We start from the raw sequence: 14,530 nt of genomic DNA, 5'->3' as shown, positions 1-14,530 counted from the left end.
ATTAATAAAATAAAGACGAAACCAATATATATTTTCTCCAGTGTTGATCAAGATTACAAGCTGAGCTGAGACGGACCGATCATATCCATCGTATATATACGCACAAACCCCCAAAATCTAAAAGGAAGATAGAAAATAGAGAGAAAGTGTTTTGAGTAGTACACTTTAGCTTCACTACCAGGAGTAGCAGTAAAACGAACCGCAGGCACGAAGCCATTTGAGAGTCCTGTTGAGATTGACCGTGACTGCGCGGCACGCATTTCAAAGCACCCTGCCAGCCGTCGTCATCTCGGCCGTTGAACAGGACGCCGATCTACATCTGACAGCGGTTAATATTTCTCAGAGAGACTGACAAGCTGGCGGAGGAGGAGGCATGGGTGTCAGCGCCCCCGCTGTTTCCGTGGGGGATCGGGTGACGTCACCCCCGCGTCACCTGACTGCAACGGCTAGCTTTCGCTAGGCGAGCTCAGTAGCTGACACCTGGGTGCACGTGAAGGCGACCAAGGGTGACGACGGGAGAGATTCGGCGAGGAGCGCGTCGAGGAGGCGCTCGGCCACGTCGTCCGCCACGTCGGCGGCCTCCTCCGCCACGGCCGGGTGCCTCGCCAGCCCGCGCACGCTCGCCGCCGCCAGGTCGCCCGCCACGAGCGCGTCGATGTCGCCCACCACCCTGCAGTCCGCCGCCGGGAACGCCTTCACTTTCCTCCACACCTTCCCCAGCAGCGCCGGCCCGTGCTGCTGCTGCTGCTGCTGCAGGATCAACAATGGCGTCGAGGCGAGGAGGATGTCGGCGAGGATCTCCTGGGCGAGGTGGAAGAGCAGCTTCCGGTTCCACCGGTGCCGGAGCGGGCCGAGCCGGTGGTAGTTGTCGGAGTCTTCGTCATCCATGGGGAGGTCGAGCTCCAGGAGGTGGAACACGAGCGGGTCGATTGGGGACGAGACGGAGTGGCCCTTGAATGGCCGGTTTGGCGGCGGCGTCCGCATGAACCCGCCGCGTTCTAGCACGCACCGCAGGTAGCTGTACTCGGGGTCGTCTTCCTCCTGCGGCAGCGGCACCCCTCTCCTGGATGACGACGCTGCGGATTGGGCGGTGCGATGTTGGCCGATTGAGGAGCTTGCCGGCGTTAATGGGGCCGCGGCGGAAGATGATGCTTGTGGTGCCGCCTGGTGGATTGTGGCTGCAGCTGCTGCTGCGCCGGCGCCGGGCTTCCTGATCGTCCGCGTCGCGAACCGCTCGCACCCGTCCGGTGGTCTCTTGCACTTGACGGCCTGCGGCGAAAGCGGCGCCGGCGCAACCGCTCTAATGGGTGTTGGGTGATCCGGTGGCGGCGGCGGAGGCGGCGGCCGCGACGGCTTCGCTCGCAGTGATGGAGGCGGTGGGAGCCTCGGGGCGTGTGGCTGCTGCTGCTGATCGGCAAGCGCTCTCGGTGCCGATGCCGGCGCCGGCGCCCCTGCTTGGACTTGCAGTTGTACAGCCACGACCATCTTGTCTTCAACGGCAACATATGGAGCCGTGTTCTCCTTGTCGCTGCCGGCGCTCGTGGGCTTGAGCTTGGAGCCGGTCTTGCTGCGGTTGGTGATGACGGTCTCCTTGGCCTGCCTCACGATCTCGCGCGCGTGCTCCTTGGCGTCCCGCCGCCGGCTTTCGTCCTTCTTCTTCTTCTTGGTGGGCGAGTTGGGCATGGACATGTACTGCGCCGCCCTGTCCAGCACGCTCTCCTTGAGCACCTGCAGCGACAGCCTCGGCCGGTCCACCAACACCGTGTCCTCCTCCCACGCCGCCGCTCTGTGCACCGCCGATGACGTGGACGCCCGCGGCGTGTCCGGCAGCGACCGTGACCGCGCGTCGCCGGCGCCGACATTGCAGCTCAGGCTGCGCAGCGGCTGCCTGTTCGAGTTCGACGGCGGCTGCTCCTGCTTGTTCATGGACTCCGGGATGACGCGCTTCTTCTTCTCTTTCACGATGGACGGTCGCGGCTGCTTGAGACCCGGCGACGGCGAGGGCGAGTCCGGGAGGCCGTCGATGCCCATGAGCCGCGCCACGAGGCTCGGCGTCCGCGGCGTTTCGGCTTCTGAGGACGGCGCCGTGGCCCTGCAGCTGCTGGTGCTCCTCCTCCTGCTGCTCCCCGCCAGCGCGTCGAACGCCGGCTCGATCTGCACGCCGATCTGGATGTCCCGAAGCTCGTCGGCCTCCAGCTCCAGGCTGTTCCTCGGCGCCTCCAACCCCCCTGCAATTGCACATTCCAACTCAACCAAATCTTCTCCATTCACGGGTTCCAGCAATCGCAATTACCGGCCGTGGGGTAGTCAGTCAATTATTAGTTACCTTTGGTGCAAGGGGTGGCAGTGGGAGGAGAAACGATGGCGTGGTGAGAATTGTTGACGGTGGCGGTGGCGGCGGCGTCGGAAGAAGGGGGGCGGCCGACGCAGCCGGCGCCGGGGGCGAAGATGAGGTAGTGCACCATGGACATGCAGCCCGGGTTGGCCATGGCGTCGGCCGGGAGGCCCCTCCTCGGCGAGGCCGGCACGGAGCGGCTGCGCGAATACCAGTGTTGCTTCTTCATCTGAATGTCTGCTCTAATGGATGGATTATGGAGGGAGAGAGATTGAGCTGATCGACGCAACGAGCTGTTGCAAGCTGGGAGAAGGAAGAGAGTGAGAGTTTGAAGTTTGAGTGAGAGACAGAGGAAGGAAGGAGAGTGTCAGGTGGAGTAGTTAAGCTATAGATAGGTGAGAGTGAGCGAAGGCTGGCAGCAGGAAGGAGCAGAGCAGGGTCTCAGGCAGTAATGGTAGTGTAGGAGAGGAGGAAGAGGGATCGAGGCCGTTCTGCCGGAATAAGCAGCGAGCGGGCCGCCGGCCGGGAGAGGAAATTAGTTTCGTTTCAGAATTCAGGATTCAGAATTCAGAGCAGAACAACAAGCAGCAGGTAGCAGCCAGCAAGGTGGTAGGCTACACAGAGAGAGAAAAAATCGAGGGAGATTGTGCATTTGCAGTACTGCGACTGTGAGAGCGATCGCTGCTGTAGACAATGTAAACAGGGGAAAGTTGTTATCATGCAGGCTGATTCCTAGTTCCTGCTACTACTACAACACATCTCTTTCTTTCAGTCTTTCGGAGCTCCCCATGCACCTATGCTGGGCGGTCCGTCGCTGGGCCTGGGCTGCTGCATTACTTTAAAATTTTGTTTTCAAAACCGGATCCTGCTACCCCTCACCGTCACATCGCGGGCCCCGTATTATGTTTCTTTAATGTGCTTCAGTCTAACTAACCCTTGCTCGCTGACGACCTTCTCAATTGATTTCTGCATCTTCTCATCCAACACTACGTGCGTACGTGCTACAAAAATTAACTAGTTTAGCACAGGTATATACGGATGTATGTACGTACATATACATATATACATGCTTCGTCATTAGGATTTGAAAGGAGCACGCACGTACTCACTCTGTTTTTAAATAGTTGTCGTGGTTTAGTGCATTGCTATTGTTATTCATGCATCCATGCGGAGAATGAAAGTTGCTAGCAGCATCCAGTGGGGAGACGGAAAGGGATACATGATGATACCCAAAGTTTGTTTCATTATCTGGGTGGGACCTTTCTCGCTTTGCGGGGCGCAAAGGAGAGGACGGAGGTACCGCATTCGCATTTCCAAGTTCCAGCTCTTTCTTCTCCCTTTTTTCAAGGCATTTCTAACTTTTGTGTGTGTGAGACAGAGAAAGGGGGAGGGAAGATGACGGCACGACGGACACAAGTATGTACGTACTATGATTCCAAAGAGCAAACCAAAAGAAATGGGGCTCGATCACGTACGTACATGGACCGCATGATGCTGTCCACTCATCCTAGAAATTAAGAAAGCTGGAGTAGCTTAGATTAACACACTCCCTCTTACTTTAGTTAATTATCGTGGTAATTACTAATCCCCATGCGAGATGCCTGCGAATGCGAGCATATGCACGGCGACAGGACGTTTAATTACCACGGAGACGCCAGTAATTTACTCACTGGGTTATTACCAAGCGGATAAGGAATCACGCATGATGACGTTTTGAGGCCCCATTGGCTGCACTGAAATTGATGCACTGTCCGAATCTTCCTGACATATGCACCCACAGCCCCCCAGTAAAATAGCTGCATGCTGCCGCCGTGACCACCCCCACTGGACTGTCCCACGTCTTCTTCCCTTATCCTTCTCATACTAGTCTTATCTTTCTTTCTTTTTACAACCAAATTAAGTAGTAGTAAGATTTTTTCACAAAAACGAAATGAAACCAGTTTAGTTTCCTTGGAAAAACTTAAACGGACATGGGCAAGTTACGCCCTGCAGCTACCGCTTTGGCTCTGTTTTTGAAACAAGCTGACTGAGACAGTGACACTGAACTGTATAGTTAATTAATCAGACTAGTACTGGCACCGTGTGCTGTAGTACGTTCTGGCCGTAGATTATTATTCAATGCAGGCAGATTAGTTAGATCTGTATATATCCGGCCGCTCTCGATCGATCGGGCAGCAGCTAGAGCTAGATTACTTTTGTATGTATGCATATGGCAGGTATACGTTAGGGAGGATTTGAATTCGAGTCCATGCACGGGTTTGAAAATTGCTGAGATGCAGCTAGCCAGTGGATCCATCCGCACATGCGTTAGGATTTTGGCGTATCCATCGCCCGCTTAATTAGTTTTATTCATTATTCGTCCGTACGCGCGTGGGGAGACCACAGGATTTCATCAATCCACCGGCTAGACTTAATTACTAGTGGATTATGGACGTAACAAGTAAGAAGTACGACAGTAATTTACACTTCTTCCTTTTTTTACCAAAAAAATTGTTTTTTCTCTATGAACCAAAATATTGTGCGAAATGATTGAGGGCATCGCTTCTCGTTGGTGTGGAGCATTATGTTCGCACACTTTGGCTATGCGAAAATGATTTGATCTGATTTAATCAACTTCTTTCTATGCAGGTTAATTATGTGCTCTTGTACATACACCGGTTCCATACTTGGTCTACACATCCGAATCCATAGGATCGGAATTTGTCGGTACTAGCATATGAACCGGCTGAAGCAGTGGTCAGGGAGCAATATTTTCTCATGGGCGGTGGTCTAGTCTTTGGAAGGTCCTCCATAGTCATAGAGTTCTTTTTATTTATTTCTCATGTTGTAATAAGACTTTGGTTGCTTTCTGGGTACATATACGTACGCCTTGTACGCAGAGGCTGAAGTGTTTTCTTGTAGGGATGACCCAGAGGCTGAAGGTTACTCCATACTCTATTTATTGTATAACTTTTATTTTTTATTTAAAAACTTACCAGACGGATTCTCCCAAGACGGAGGAGACCATTTGCTCTGTTACGGTGAAACAGAGGAGGCAGTATTTCGAAGCTGTGTTAGCTATTCCAGGCAGTCTGCAGAGGACACAGTAGAGGACCATATAGCTCTGGGCGTCATCACACACTCACGGGCGGTACGTGCGCGTGATCTACCGGCCAGCAATCAATTTAATCGATCAGAACAGTAGTAATATCTATCCAAATTAATGCGTGGATGCATGTCAGTTGTGTGGTACTGCTACGCTCGTACGTGCATGCGTATATGCTTGTAGCTAGCTCCATGCAAAGCATGATCGATGCATGATCTGCACATGGTTCTCTTTCGTTGATATTCGAAATTTGAAATCTTGAAAGAAAGTCAAGGATATGACCGAAAGCAACAAAAGAAACCTGGAGTACGTGGATCGAGCAGCTATATATATAGCTAGCGTGTAAAGTAAAGACGTGGACAGGAGAAGAGAATGACTGCGGATCGACCGCGACTGGTGATAGACGAGTCCGAGAATTAGCTCGCTAGTGTACCGTGAGAGATAGCTACGTGACTAGGCCTTCCGTTCTGAGCTAACTTGCTCTCTGCCTTTTCTGCTTTCTGTGGCCTCCATCCCATTTGGCCATTTCGTGCCATGCATGCATATGACAGCTCGTACGTACGACGCTGGCTTGCTTGCCAGGCAGAGAGGGCTAGCTAGAGAAAACGATAAAGCGAGAGAGTGCGCGCCAGAGAAAGGGAAAGAAAGAAAGAAAGAAAGAAAGAAAGAAAGGGATCGGAGAGCGTCTCGGAGCACGAAAAAAAGTGAGTAAAGATCAGGAGAGTACGTGGCAGAAACAGAATGCAGCAACGGTTCCAGACTTCCAGTATTGGCACGCAGCCCCACTAAGCAGTGTCTCTCTCTCTCTGACTATACGACAAGCGCGCCATGCAATTTGCCCTGTCCGGCTAGCTAGCTCTTGGTTGCTCTCACAGCTACTGGAGAATATACAGTACGTACCACGTGAAATAAAAGTATGTAATCTTTCCGTTTCATAGTCCATTTTTATCAAATTTGAAACAAAAATTATGAAAAGAAAAGAGTACGTTAAAAATATTTATAAATACTCCCTCTCTGTTCAAAATAAGTGACTTGGATTTGTATAAATTTTTATACAGATTCACGTCACTTATTTTCGTAGTGAGGGAGTAATAAACTTTGCAGATGGACATTATTTATGGGTTATTGCTAACATGTCACGATCCAAATGTTTCGAACGAATTGGGATTTAGACTTCAAATGTGTTGATTCAAGGTGAGTCTAGGGTGTCAAGAAGAGAAAAGTTCCTAATCGAGGTAATGGATCATCGCGTGCATTCAGGCATACTATACGTACGTGCATGCATGTGCATCAGGCGCGCTAGCTTAATTGGTGGTATGTGCATGCATGCATGTAAAGGAGTACTGGTACGGAGTACTAATTAAGTGTGGAGCACCATCTTCGATTTGAATTTTAAAATACCGCCCGGCCGGCCGAGAGCGCGACGTCCGATCTCGACCGATCTCGTGACAGACTAATCGATGGAGTACGTCCCACGCCGACTGGCCTACTTACCCGTGCATGCATGCATGCATAAGGTGTGTAGCGAGACAAAGCTGGCCAGCTAGGAAAACGACGTGCCTGCTGCGTTCCTTGTGCCTTTATATTCCGAGGAGCTAATTGAACGATTGAGCCCTTTCCTTTCCAGGCTAACTTGCTCTCCTACTTTTTCGCGCGTGTCCTGGACAATATGACATGGCACCATGACACTGACAGCAACCGTACGTACGTATAGCTAGTCTCGTGAGTTTCAGAACGTTTGCACTCGTGACAGCAAATAAGAAGGGGGGAGAAAGGAGGCCATCACGTGTTGAAGGTTCCAGTTCGGTTTCGTTAATCATTTTCTCGACCGTGAAATAAATATTTCAAAGCAATCACTAAGAAGTTAGAACCATCCGGTCGATCTAAACATAAGATTGTGTAGAAATTACGTACAAAAAAGAGAGAAGATGGATCCACCGCACCTCTCCACCACTATAGTCGTTAATTATGTGCTTTCCATATGTTGAAGAACGAGCCGATGTCACCAAAAGGGGAAATTTACAAAAATAAAAATATATGTGCTTTCCGTATGTTGATTTCGCGTAGGCCACAGCGGTTGTACGTAGGCCCTATATATGCCTGCATGCATGTCGTAGCTAGTGAAATGATGGCATGATGCAGTCTACTACTATACGTGTACAGCAAGGTGAATGAATTGGCCGGCGAGCGGAACGTACGGAACGAGACGAGAGTGAAAATTTTAAAACAGATGGTAGTTGCATACATATGGACCTGCTCCTCCCAGGACCAGGAGATGCTAGCATTTATAGAGCTAGCAGTTGTATAAAAAGCCAGGAGCAGCTGTCTGTAGGAAGAAGACGCAAGGACCACATATGCAAGTGTTATAGATCGGCCGAGGAGTAAATACCGCGTCCCGGCAGCATGCACACTGACACGAGGGCAATGTTGCATGCATGCATGCTCCCATGTCTGGACGATAGGCGAAAATAACGGATGAGAAACTCAAAGGCATATTCCTACCCACCAATAGGTACTATACGCGCAGGTAGTGAGCGACCTGCATGCGCACGTACGGCACTTGTGTCCGTATGAAGATCCACTTGGCTGAATCACGTGTGTGTGACTGTGTGTGCCGGGCAAAGATCGAACGCAACGACCAGTTCAACTCGATTCAAATATATACGTTGCCGGCCTCCCCCATGCATGTCGACCAATTGAGTCCTTGACAGCCTCGATCGTTCAGGCCAGCTGACAGCAACGCTAGCAAGCCATTAGATGCACACATGCATCTATCATGTATACTCCGCGCGCGCGCCTCGTTACACAGCCACTCGTTTTTTTTCTCCATTTTTCAAATATATAGTCGAAATATATAGTACTCCATGCATTGATGCATTTCCTCATTTGTGTACACGTACGGCTTCATGTACCTTCCGGGTATTGTTTTGGCACGTAGACAGAGACGATATAATACCAGCAGGCGGCGGTGCGTGCTCTGCGTATATATACACGAACACGAGCCGATGTCAACTTGATTCGGCGCATGCATGTCACGGTATATATTTGTACGTGGAGCTCCACCGCGGATATATATATAGCTGCATGCACATGCGCGCGGGTGATCGATCGATGTACAGCAAGGTGAATGAATCAAGGAACCAACGGCCATAGCTAGCTTGGCCGGTCAGGTCAGGAGACCACAGGAATGCAGGCACAGTGGATAGATTGGAGGAGTAAAGGAGTAAAGGCAACGTGTACGTTGTGTGGGACGCCCAGCCAGCCGACAAGGAAGCGGAAACAACGGAGGAGAAATTAACACAGCCTCGCGTACGGACCGATCGATCTCGATGATTTAATTGCATGCCAATACGAATTCAAACCTCGTGCCACAGCCGTCGATCGGAATTAACCCAAGAAGCAAACTCGGATCCGACGCGTGTAGCAGTACATGATCAAACCTACCTCGTCACTCGGTCGATCGAATCTTCGACCATGCGTGCATGTAGCCATGTCCCGTGTCCCGTGGGCTGCCAGGTCGACCATATTCGGAGTACTAGTACCGTCTACGTACAGGTTTCGAAGACAAGAGGGAGCATACTGTGAAAGGCGGCCGGGTAACTACATTTTCGTGCCTGTGAATTTAATCATTAATTAGTACGTAATTGCGTTCTCTCCTTTCCAAACTGCCCAGGACCGATGATTTCCTTTACGAATGTTTCTGAAATATGATTCTTTTGCGAATCCCTTTCTGAAATACGAGGCGGATCGCTTCTCTCGTACCAGGGCTGCGGTACGTACTGGATTTTTATTTTGAGCCGATCGTACCAGGGTATACTCCACTGTATTGCCAATGCGAGAGCAAACGACAGAATGTTTAATGTGGGCATATACACTGCTGCAGCCAACAGGGCGCAGGCAGGGAGGCGGCAATGCATTCATTCGTTTACCTGTGTTGTGTGCGTGCATTTACTACGGAGTTAGTGCCCACGACTGCTCATCATGTGCAGAGGGAGGCACTCAGGCACATGGATAATTTCGATTCGGCTTGTGTGTGCCGGCGCCGGCGGTGCAAAGCGATTTGTGTTTCTCACCTGAGCGGCTGTCGGCCCATGTGTCCTTGCCGACGCGAATGGGCCTCGGATCAGCGAAGGACGTGCAGTCTGTTTCCTCCTCGGAAGGCCCGGACTCTGCTTTACTTTCTTGCCTTATCGGTCCTTTACTGGTTAGACATTTCTGGAAGAACAAAAAAAGTTTATATCTTAGATCATTTACATAACTTGAGATGTCGTAGTACACGCAAACAATATTTCTGGAAGAACATGTTGGAAATGTAACTAACCTAATTCTGCATCACAGGACTGCTGGACAGTGGCCATGACCACCATGAGGGCTACCAGGCACATAATGGTTGCATTTCTCTTGCTAAGCGCCATGACAAGATATATAAGCTCGCAACTGATCTTTTGTCTACTTCTTTTGTCTGATCTTCTGTTGACGCTAGCTCCTGTTGCTGGTGTTTATATAGAGGCCTAGAGGGAGATCGAGGCACACACGTCTATCTCCGTAATGATTTTTGGCAGGAATTATTAATTATATTAATTAAATAATGGATATCCTTAAATAAGATAATCCTCGCTGATTTTTTTAGCTGGAATTGGCTGGTCTCTCACTACACGACGTACCAAAATTAATGGTTTCCATTTATGCATAGGCGCATGGAAATATATTTCTGTATTTTCATGCCTTTTAATTTTTGTAAAAGATAAATCTCACACTTATCCTTATTCTATACAAAGTTGACTAGGGGGCGGCGACGCTCCGTATGGCTAGCGAGCGGCGCGCCAACGCCTGCAACACTTCAGCGTGGCCCGGCCAGTGCACCAGCCTTCACTGTCTAGCCTGCAGCCTCAATCACGCCAGTAAAAAAAAACAGTATAACACTTAGATCAAATAAATGAATAATCTAGTCACGGGGATAAAAATTATGGCTATTGAGTAATGTAAAAAGAGGGCAACCAGACAGTACAGAAGATGCCGACTACGATCAAAATAAACCAGTGATTAGAGAGAAAAATTATGGCAATTGCAATAGTGTTAGAAAACAACATGTCAACTAGTTTGTATCCAACATGTCAATTAGGATCAAACAACATGGTAACTAGGTTGTACATGACATGAGTGACTGAAGCCAAACAACATGACAACTAGGTAGTACACGGCATGATAGCTAATTCATATTGCTTACAGAGGTCGACGACATTTGTAGAATAATCATATTTCTTTCATTCAAGAGCGATTACGTTCACTCATAAATCTATTACTATCTATTAAATTACAGTTGATGGTGATGGTACCGGCGTACGGTTTTTTGAGAAAAAACCGGCGTACGTCGTCGGTACGTCATTTCCTCAAAATTACCCATCTTGCCGGCTACGTGCACAGCTCGCCTGGAGAGCAGGCCCCCAAAATCCCGACCTTCAAGATTCTCCTCAGGAGATAGTCGATAAGGTTTTTGGGGAGTGTTCCTACGCGACTGCTCGTTTCGGCACATCCATGCTTGGTCGGCTTCTTCATCACCAATGGCCGACCTCACCAAGAACGCCTATCCCATGGCGCAGGCCACTACTCAGGCGCAGCAGCAGCAGCAGATCCAACAACTTCAGCAACATGCTCTTGATGTTGGGCGCTGCCCGTCTGGGCTGCTGCTACACTCGTCCTCGCCTACAACAAATTTGCTAAAAAGGAGAAGAGCGCTAGCACAATACCGTATGTAGTCCGCAGTTTCCGATATACCTGTGGTAATTTTCAAAAGAAAAGAAGTTAATCAATACCATAAGTGTTCAATAAGCACCCATATGAGAATATGAATGTTCAAGTTTCAGACAGAACTCGTACCAACCTTGCATTTGACACCGCATTATCGGAGATTGATGAAATTTGGTGCACTGAATCAGAACGGCAATTTGAATACTGTAGCTCGTTTTTGAAACCACTAAATCCTGATGTTGACAATTTGTTTCGACCATAGTTGGACATGGAAGTGTTGCTTTTACGAATAATGCTACCGTCTGATCTTCCTCTTTTTTTACCAATTTACTGAGACAAATATACAACTCAGAAAATTGATAAGATATATTTTATTGATTTGCAAAATGCATGTGTGGATAAAAATTGTATGTTTCTTTAAACAGGTTTGATCGATCCTGAGGTGAGTTGGGAAACACTATGCAAAGGCATTTAGTACCCATGTTTTCAAGAATAAAGACTACTCAAACTGCTTCAGAAATTGGATCTAGGTAACCTAATACACAAAGAATAAAGTGTGCAATATTCAGAAAAAAAACAAAAAAGGGAACACTATATTCCTAAAAAAATGTACTCCCTCCGTTCCATATTAAGTGACTCAAATTTATCTAAACATGCATGTATCTACACACCAAAACATGTTTAGATATATACATGTGATATTTTCGGTACTTAATATGGGACGGATGGAATAAAAGAGACGACTAAAAACTCATCTTAGTGTCCTAACTTCGAAAGCACAGGCGAACGAGTTTTGTGCATTTGATAGTCTTATGTTTTCTCCTTGGCCATTAATTAAGTCATTAACCGTGGAACGACACGAGACAATTGCCCTGTATTTTCACAAAATCTAGGTATGATATACTGTGCACATTACATGTTTAAACGCAAGGAAAGGTTTAGTTACCCTCCAGCATAACTCATGTCGATGTGGCACAAGTCAACCAGACACATGGGCAGGTAAGAACTGTTATGACGTGTTTAGTATCACCTGTTACACACTTAATATACTTTTTAGATCCAAGACGTGCATTTTCATACTATCAGGATTTAGTACCTACTTAACACATCATGAATACTTTTAGAAACTCGGGTGCATTTAACTCTTCATTTATTTACCTGTATATATTTACTAGGGAGTTATTGGCCACGACTGGTCATCATCCGCGAGGCACACGGAGAATTTTGATTAGGCTTGTCTGTGCCGGCGGTGCCAAGCAATTTGTGTGTTCTCTCCTGAGCTGCTGGCGGCCCATGTATCCTTGCCTGCGCGGATGGGCCTCGGATCCGCGAACGCCGTGTGCAGAAGAGCCCTCGGTTGAGTGCGTTTCCTCCTCCGAAGGCCCCGGCCTCTGCTATAGATGTCGTTGCTTTGTTCTTTCATTGCCTAACTCACTATTACGAGCAAGGTGTTTTACTCCTCTAGCTGCCTCATGATCTGCCTCTTCTTTTCTTGACAACCCTCGGCCTGGATCTTCCGTTACCGTTTCTGCTCCCAGTAGTACTAGATCGCTGTTGCTGTGGATGCATGTGCAACCTTCATTCCTTGACAATTTACAAAAAAAAAAAACAAGCCAATCATCTGAGGAAAACCTCTCCGCCACAATTTCACAATCGACAAGCTTCCACACGAATGCATGCTACTAGAGCTGTATGTTAGTCGTGGTATATATCTGGCTACCTGACAAAGCTAACATTACAAATGCTGTATGCGATCCGACTTGGTCTTCTAGTTAGATTAGCTAATATATAACCAGTACTCCAGTAGTCAGTAGAATATCAGGTAATCAAAACACTACGATACATATACATATGTCTAACGTAGAATGAATAAAGGACGATCGGTCTCAGTGTACACACACATCAGTAGAATCAGCTAATCAGCACACCGTGATACAGATGTCTAGAACGTAGAATGAATAACAGTTACGGTACTTACATATCTTTATAAAAGTAAAAGTAATGGAAGGATTGTCCTCTCGACGATCTGTTCTATGATCTCTGACATTTATCTAGGGAAACACAGGCGTGACCAACGGCTTACCTTGGAAGAAGGCGTCCAGGTTGGCGATCATGAGTTGGCACAAGTCGCGGTCCGACTCAGTGGTAAAGGCGGCATCATGCGCCGTGAGCACCACATTGTCCATGGAGAAGAACTCCGGTGGCACGACAGGCTCCTTCTCGAAGACGTCGAGGCCCGCGCCGGCTATCTCCCTTCCTTTCAGCGCGGCGATCAACGCCGCCTCGTCGATGTTCCCGCCGCGGGCGATGTTGACCAGGACGCCGTCTGTCCCCAGTGCCTCCAGGACATCCTTGTTGATGATGTGCCGTGTTTGGGAGTTCAGAGCGCAGGCCACGATGAGGACGTCGGATTCGGCAGCAAGGTTGATGACATTGGGGAAATATTTGAAGGAGGCTGCAGTCTGTTTTGGTGTTCTGGAATGGTACTGGATGACACAGCCGAATGCTTGGAGCCTCTTTGCGATCAAGGAGCCGATACTGCCGAGACCGATGATGCCCACACGTTTCCCACCAAGCTGTATGTTTAGTACATCATCAAAACATATGTATTACCATCCATTTCTACTCTTAACCATACAAATTAAACACACTGATCAATCCTAGTGCTGTACTGTTGTTTTATCTCTTGAACAACAAAATTGTTTAACCATTCTATGCTGAATCTCTGGTGATTTTCAATCGATCAGTAGGAAAAACTGGAGAAATTAGTTTATATGTCTGTTTAACTCCAATCGATCAAACAGTGGTGATGAATTAATACTGTGATCCCGATCTACGTAGGAGTAGTAATACGGCAAGAACTGATGAACCTTGGAGCCAAGCGGGTAGTCTCCTTGCACGGGCCAGAGCCCGCGGCGGACGTAGCGGTCGGCGGCAGAGACGCGGCGGAGCGCATCGATGAGGAGGCCGACGGCGTGGTCGGCGACGTCGATGGAGTATGTCTCGCCGGCGCTGGCGACGACGACGCCCCTGCGCGCGCACTCGGCGAGGTCGATGTGGTCCATGCCCGTGGAGGTGGTCACGAGGCAGCGGAGGTGCGGCGCCGCGTGGAGGAACGCGGCGTCCACGACGACGGTGCCGCCGCCGACCACGAGGGCGGCGCGGGGCGGCGGCTCCTTGGCGGCGGCGGACGCGGCGAGGAAAGCCTGGAGGTCGGGAGTGCCCCCCGAGGAATCGTCGGAGAAGCTGATGACCCGGAAGCGCGACCGCAGCGCCGTGTTGAGGCGGTCGTTGGAAGGGCGGAGGAGGAGCAGCGGCGGCGGCTTCTCGTTGGCGGAGGCAGGCGTTCCGTTGGCGGCCAT

General features: G+C 49.3%; 2 protein-coding genes across 2 annotated transcripts; both read right to left on the bottom strand.

The window, feature by feature from the left end:
- Positions 1–5: 5 nt before the first annotated feature.
- Positions 6–3,153, bottom strand: LOC100834463 (serine/arginine repetitive matrix protein 1). Its single transcript, XM_010242405.3, has 2 exons — positions 2,327–3,153; positions 6–2,228 (listed from the first exon to the last, which is right to left on the bottom strand). Exons 1-2 carry the CDS (start codon positions 2,562–2,564, stop codon positions 457–459), a joined length of 2,010 nt encoding a protein of 669 aa, XP_010240707.2. The 5' UTR covers positions 2,565–3,153; the 3' UTR covers positions 6–456.
- Positions 3,154–13,218: 10,065 nt separating this feature from the next.
- On the bottom strand, positions 13,219–14,530 carry LOC100834161 (glyoxylate/hydroxypyruvate reductase HPR3). The gene is made up of 2 exons (XM_003580939.4): positions 14,039–14,530; positions 13,219–13,744 (listed from the first exon to the last, which is right to left on the bottom strand). Exons 1-2 carry the CDS (start codon positions 14,528–14,530, stop codon positions 13,220–13,222), a joined length of 1,017 nt encoding a protein of 338 aa, XP_003580987.1. The 3' UTR covers position 13,219.

Source organism: Brachypodium distachyon, chromosome 5 (genome assembly GCF_000005505.3).
Source record: "Brachypodium distachyon strain Bd21 chromosome 5, Brachypodium_distachyon_v3.0, whole genome shotgun sequence".
NCBI classification, from domain to species: domain Eukaryota; kingdom Viridiplantae; phylum Streptophyta; class Magnoliopsida; order Poales; family Poaceae; genus Brachypodium; species Brachypodium distachyon.
This window is presented reverse-complemented; position numbering and strand designations above follow the sequence as displayed.

Coding starts and splice junctions, on each gene's coding strand:
- LOC100834463 (XM_010242405.3), bottom strand. CDS start 2,564: ATGAAGAAGCAACACTGGTATTCGCGCAGCCGCTCCGTGCCGGCCTCG. Junction 2,229..2,326: donor TGCCACCCCTTGCACCAAAG/GTAACTAATAAT, acceptor GTGCAATTGCAG/GGGGGTTGGAGGCGCCGAGG.
- LOC100834161 (XM_003580939.4), bottom strand. CDS start 14,530: ATGGCCGCCAACGGAACGCCTGCCTCCGCCAACGAGAAGCCGCCGCCG. Junction 13,745..14,038: donor ACTACCCGCTTGGCTCCAAG/GTTCATCAGTTC, acceptor CTAAACATACAG/CTTGGTGGGAAACGTGTGGG.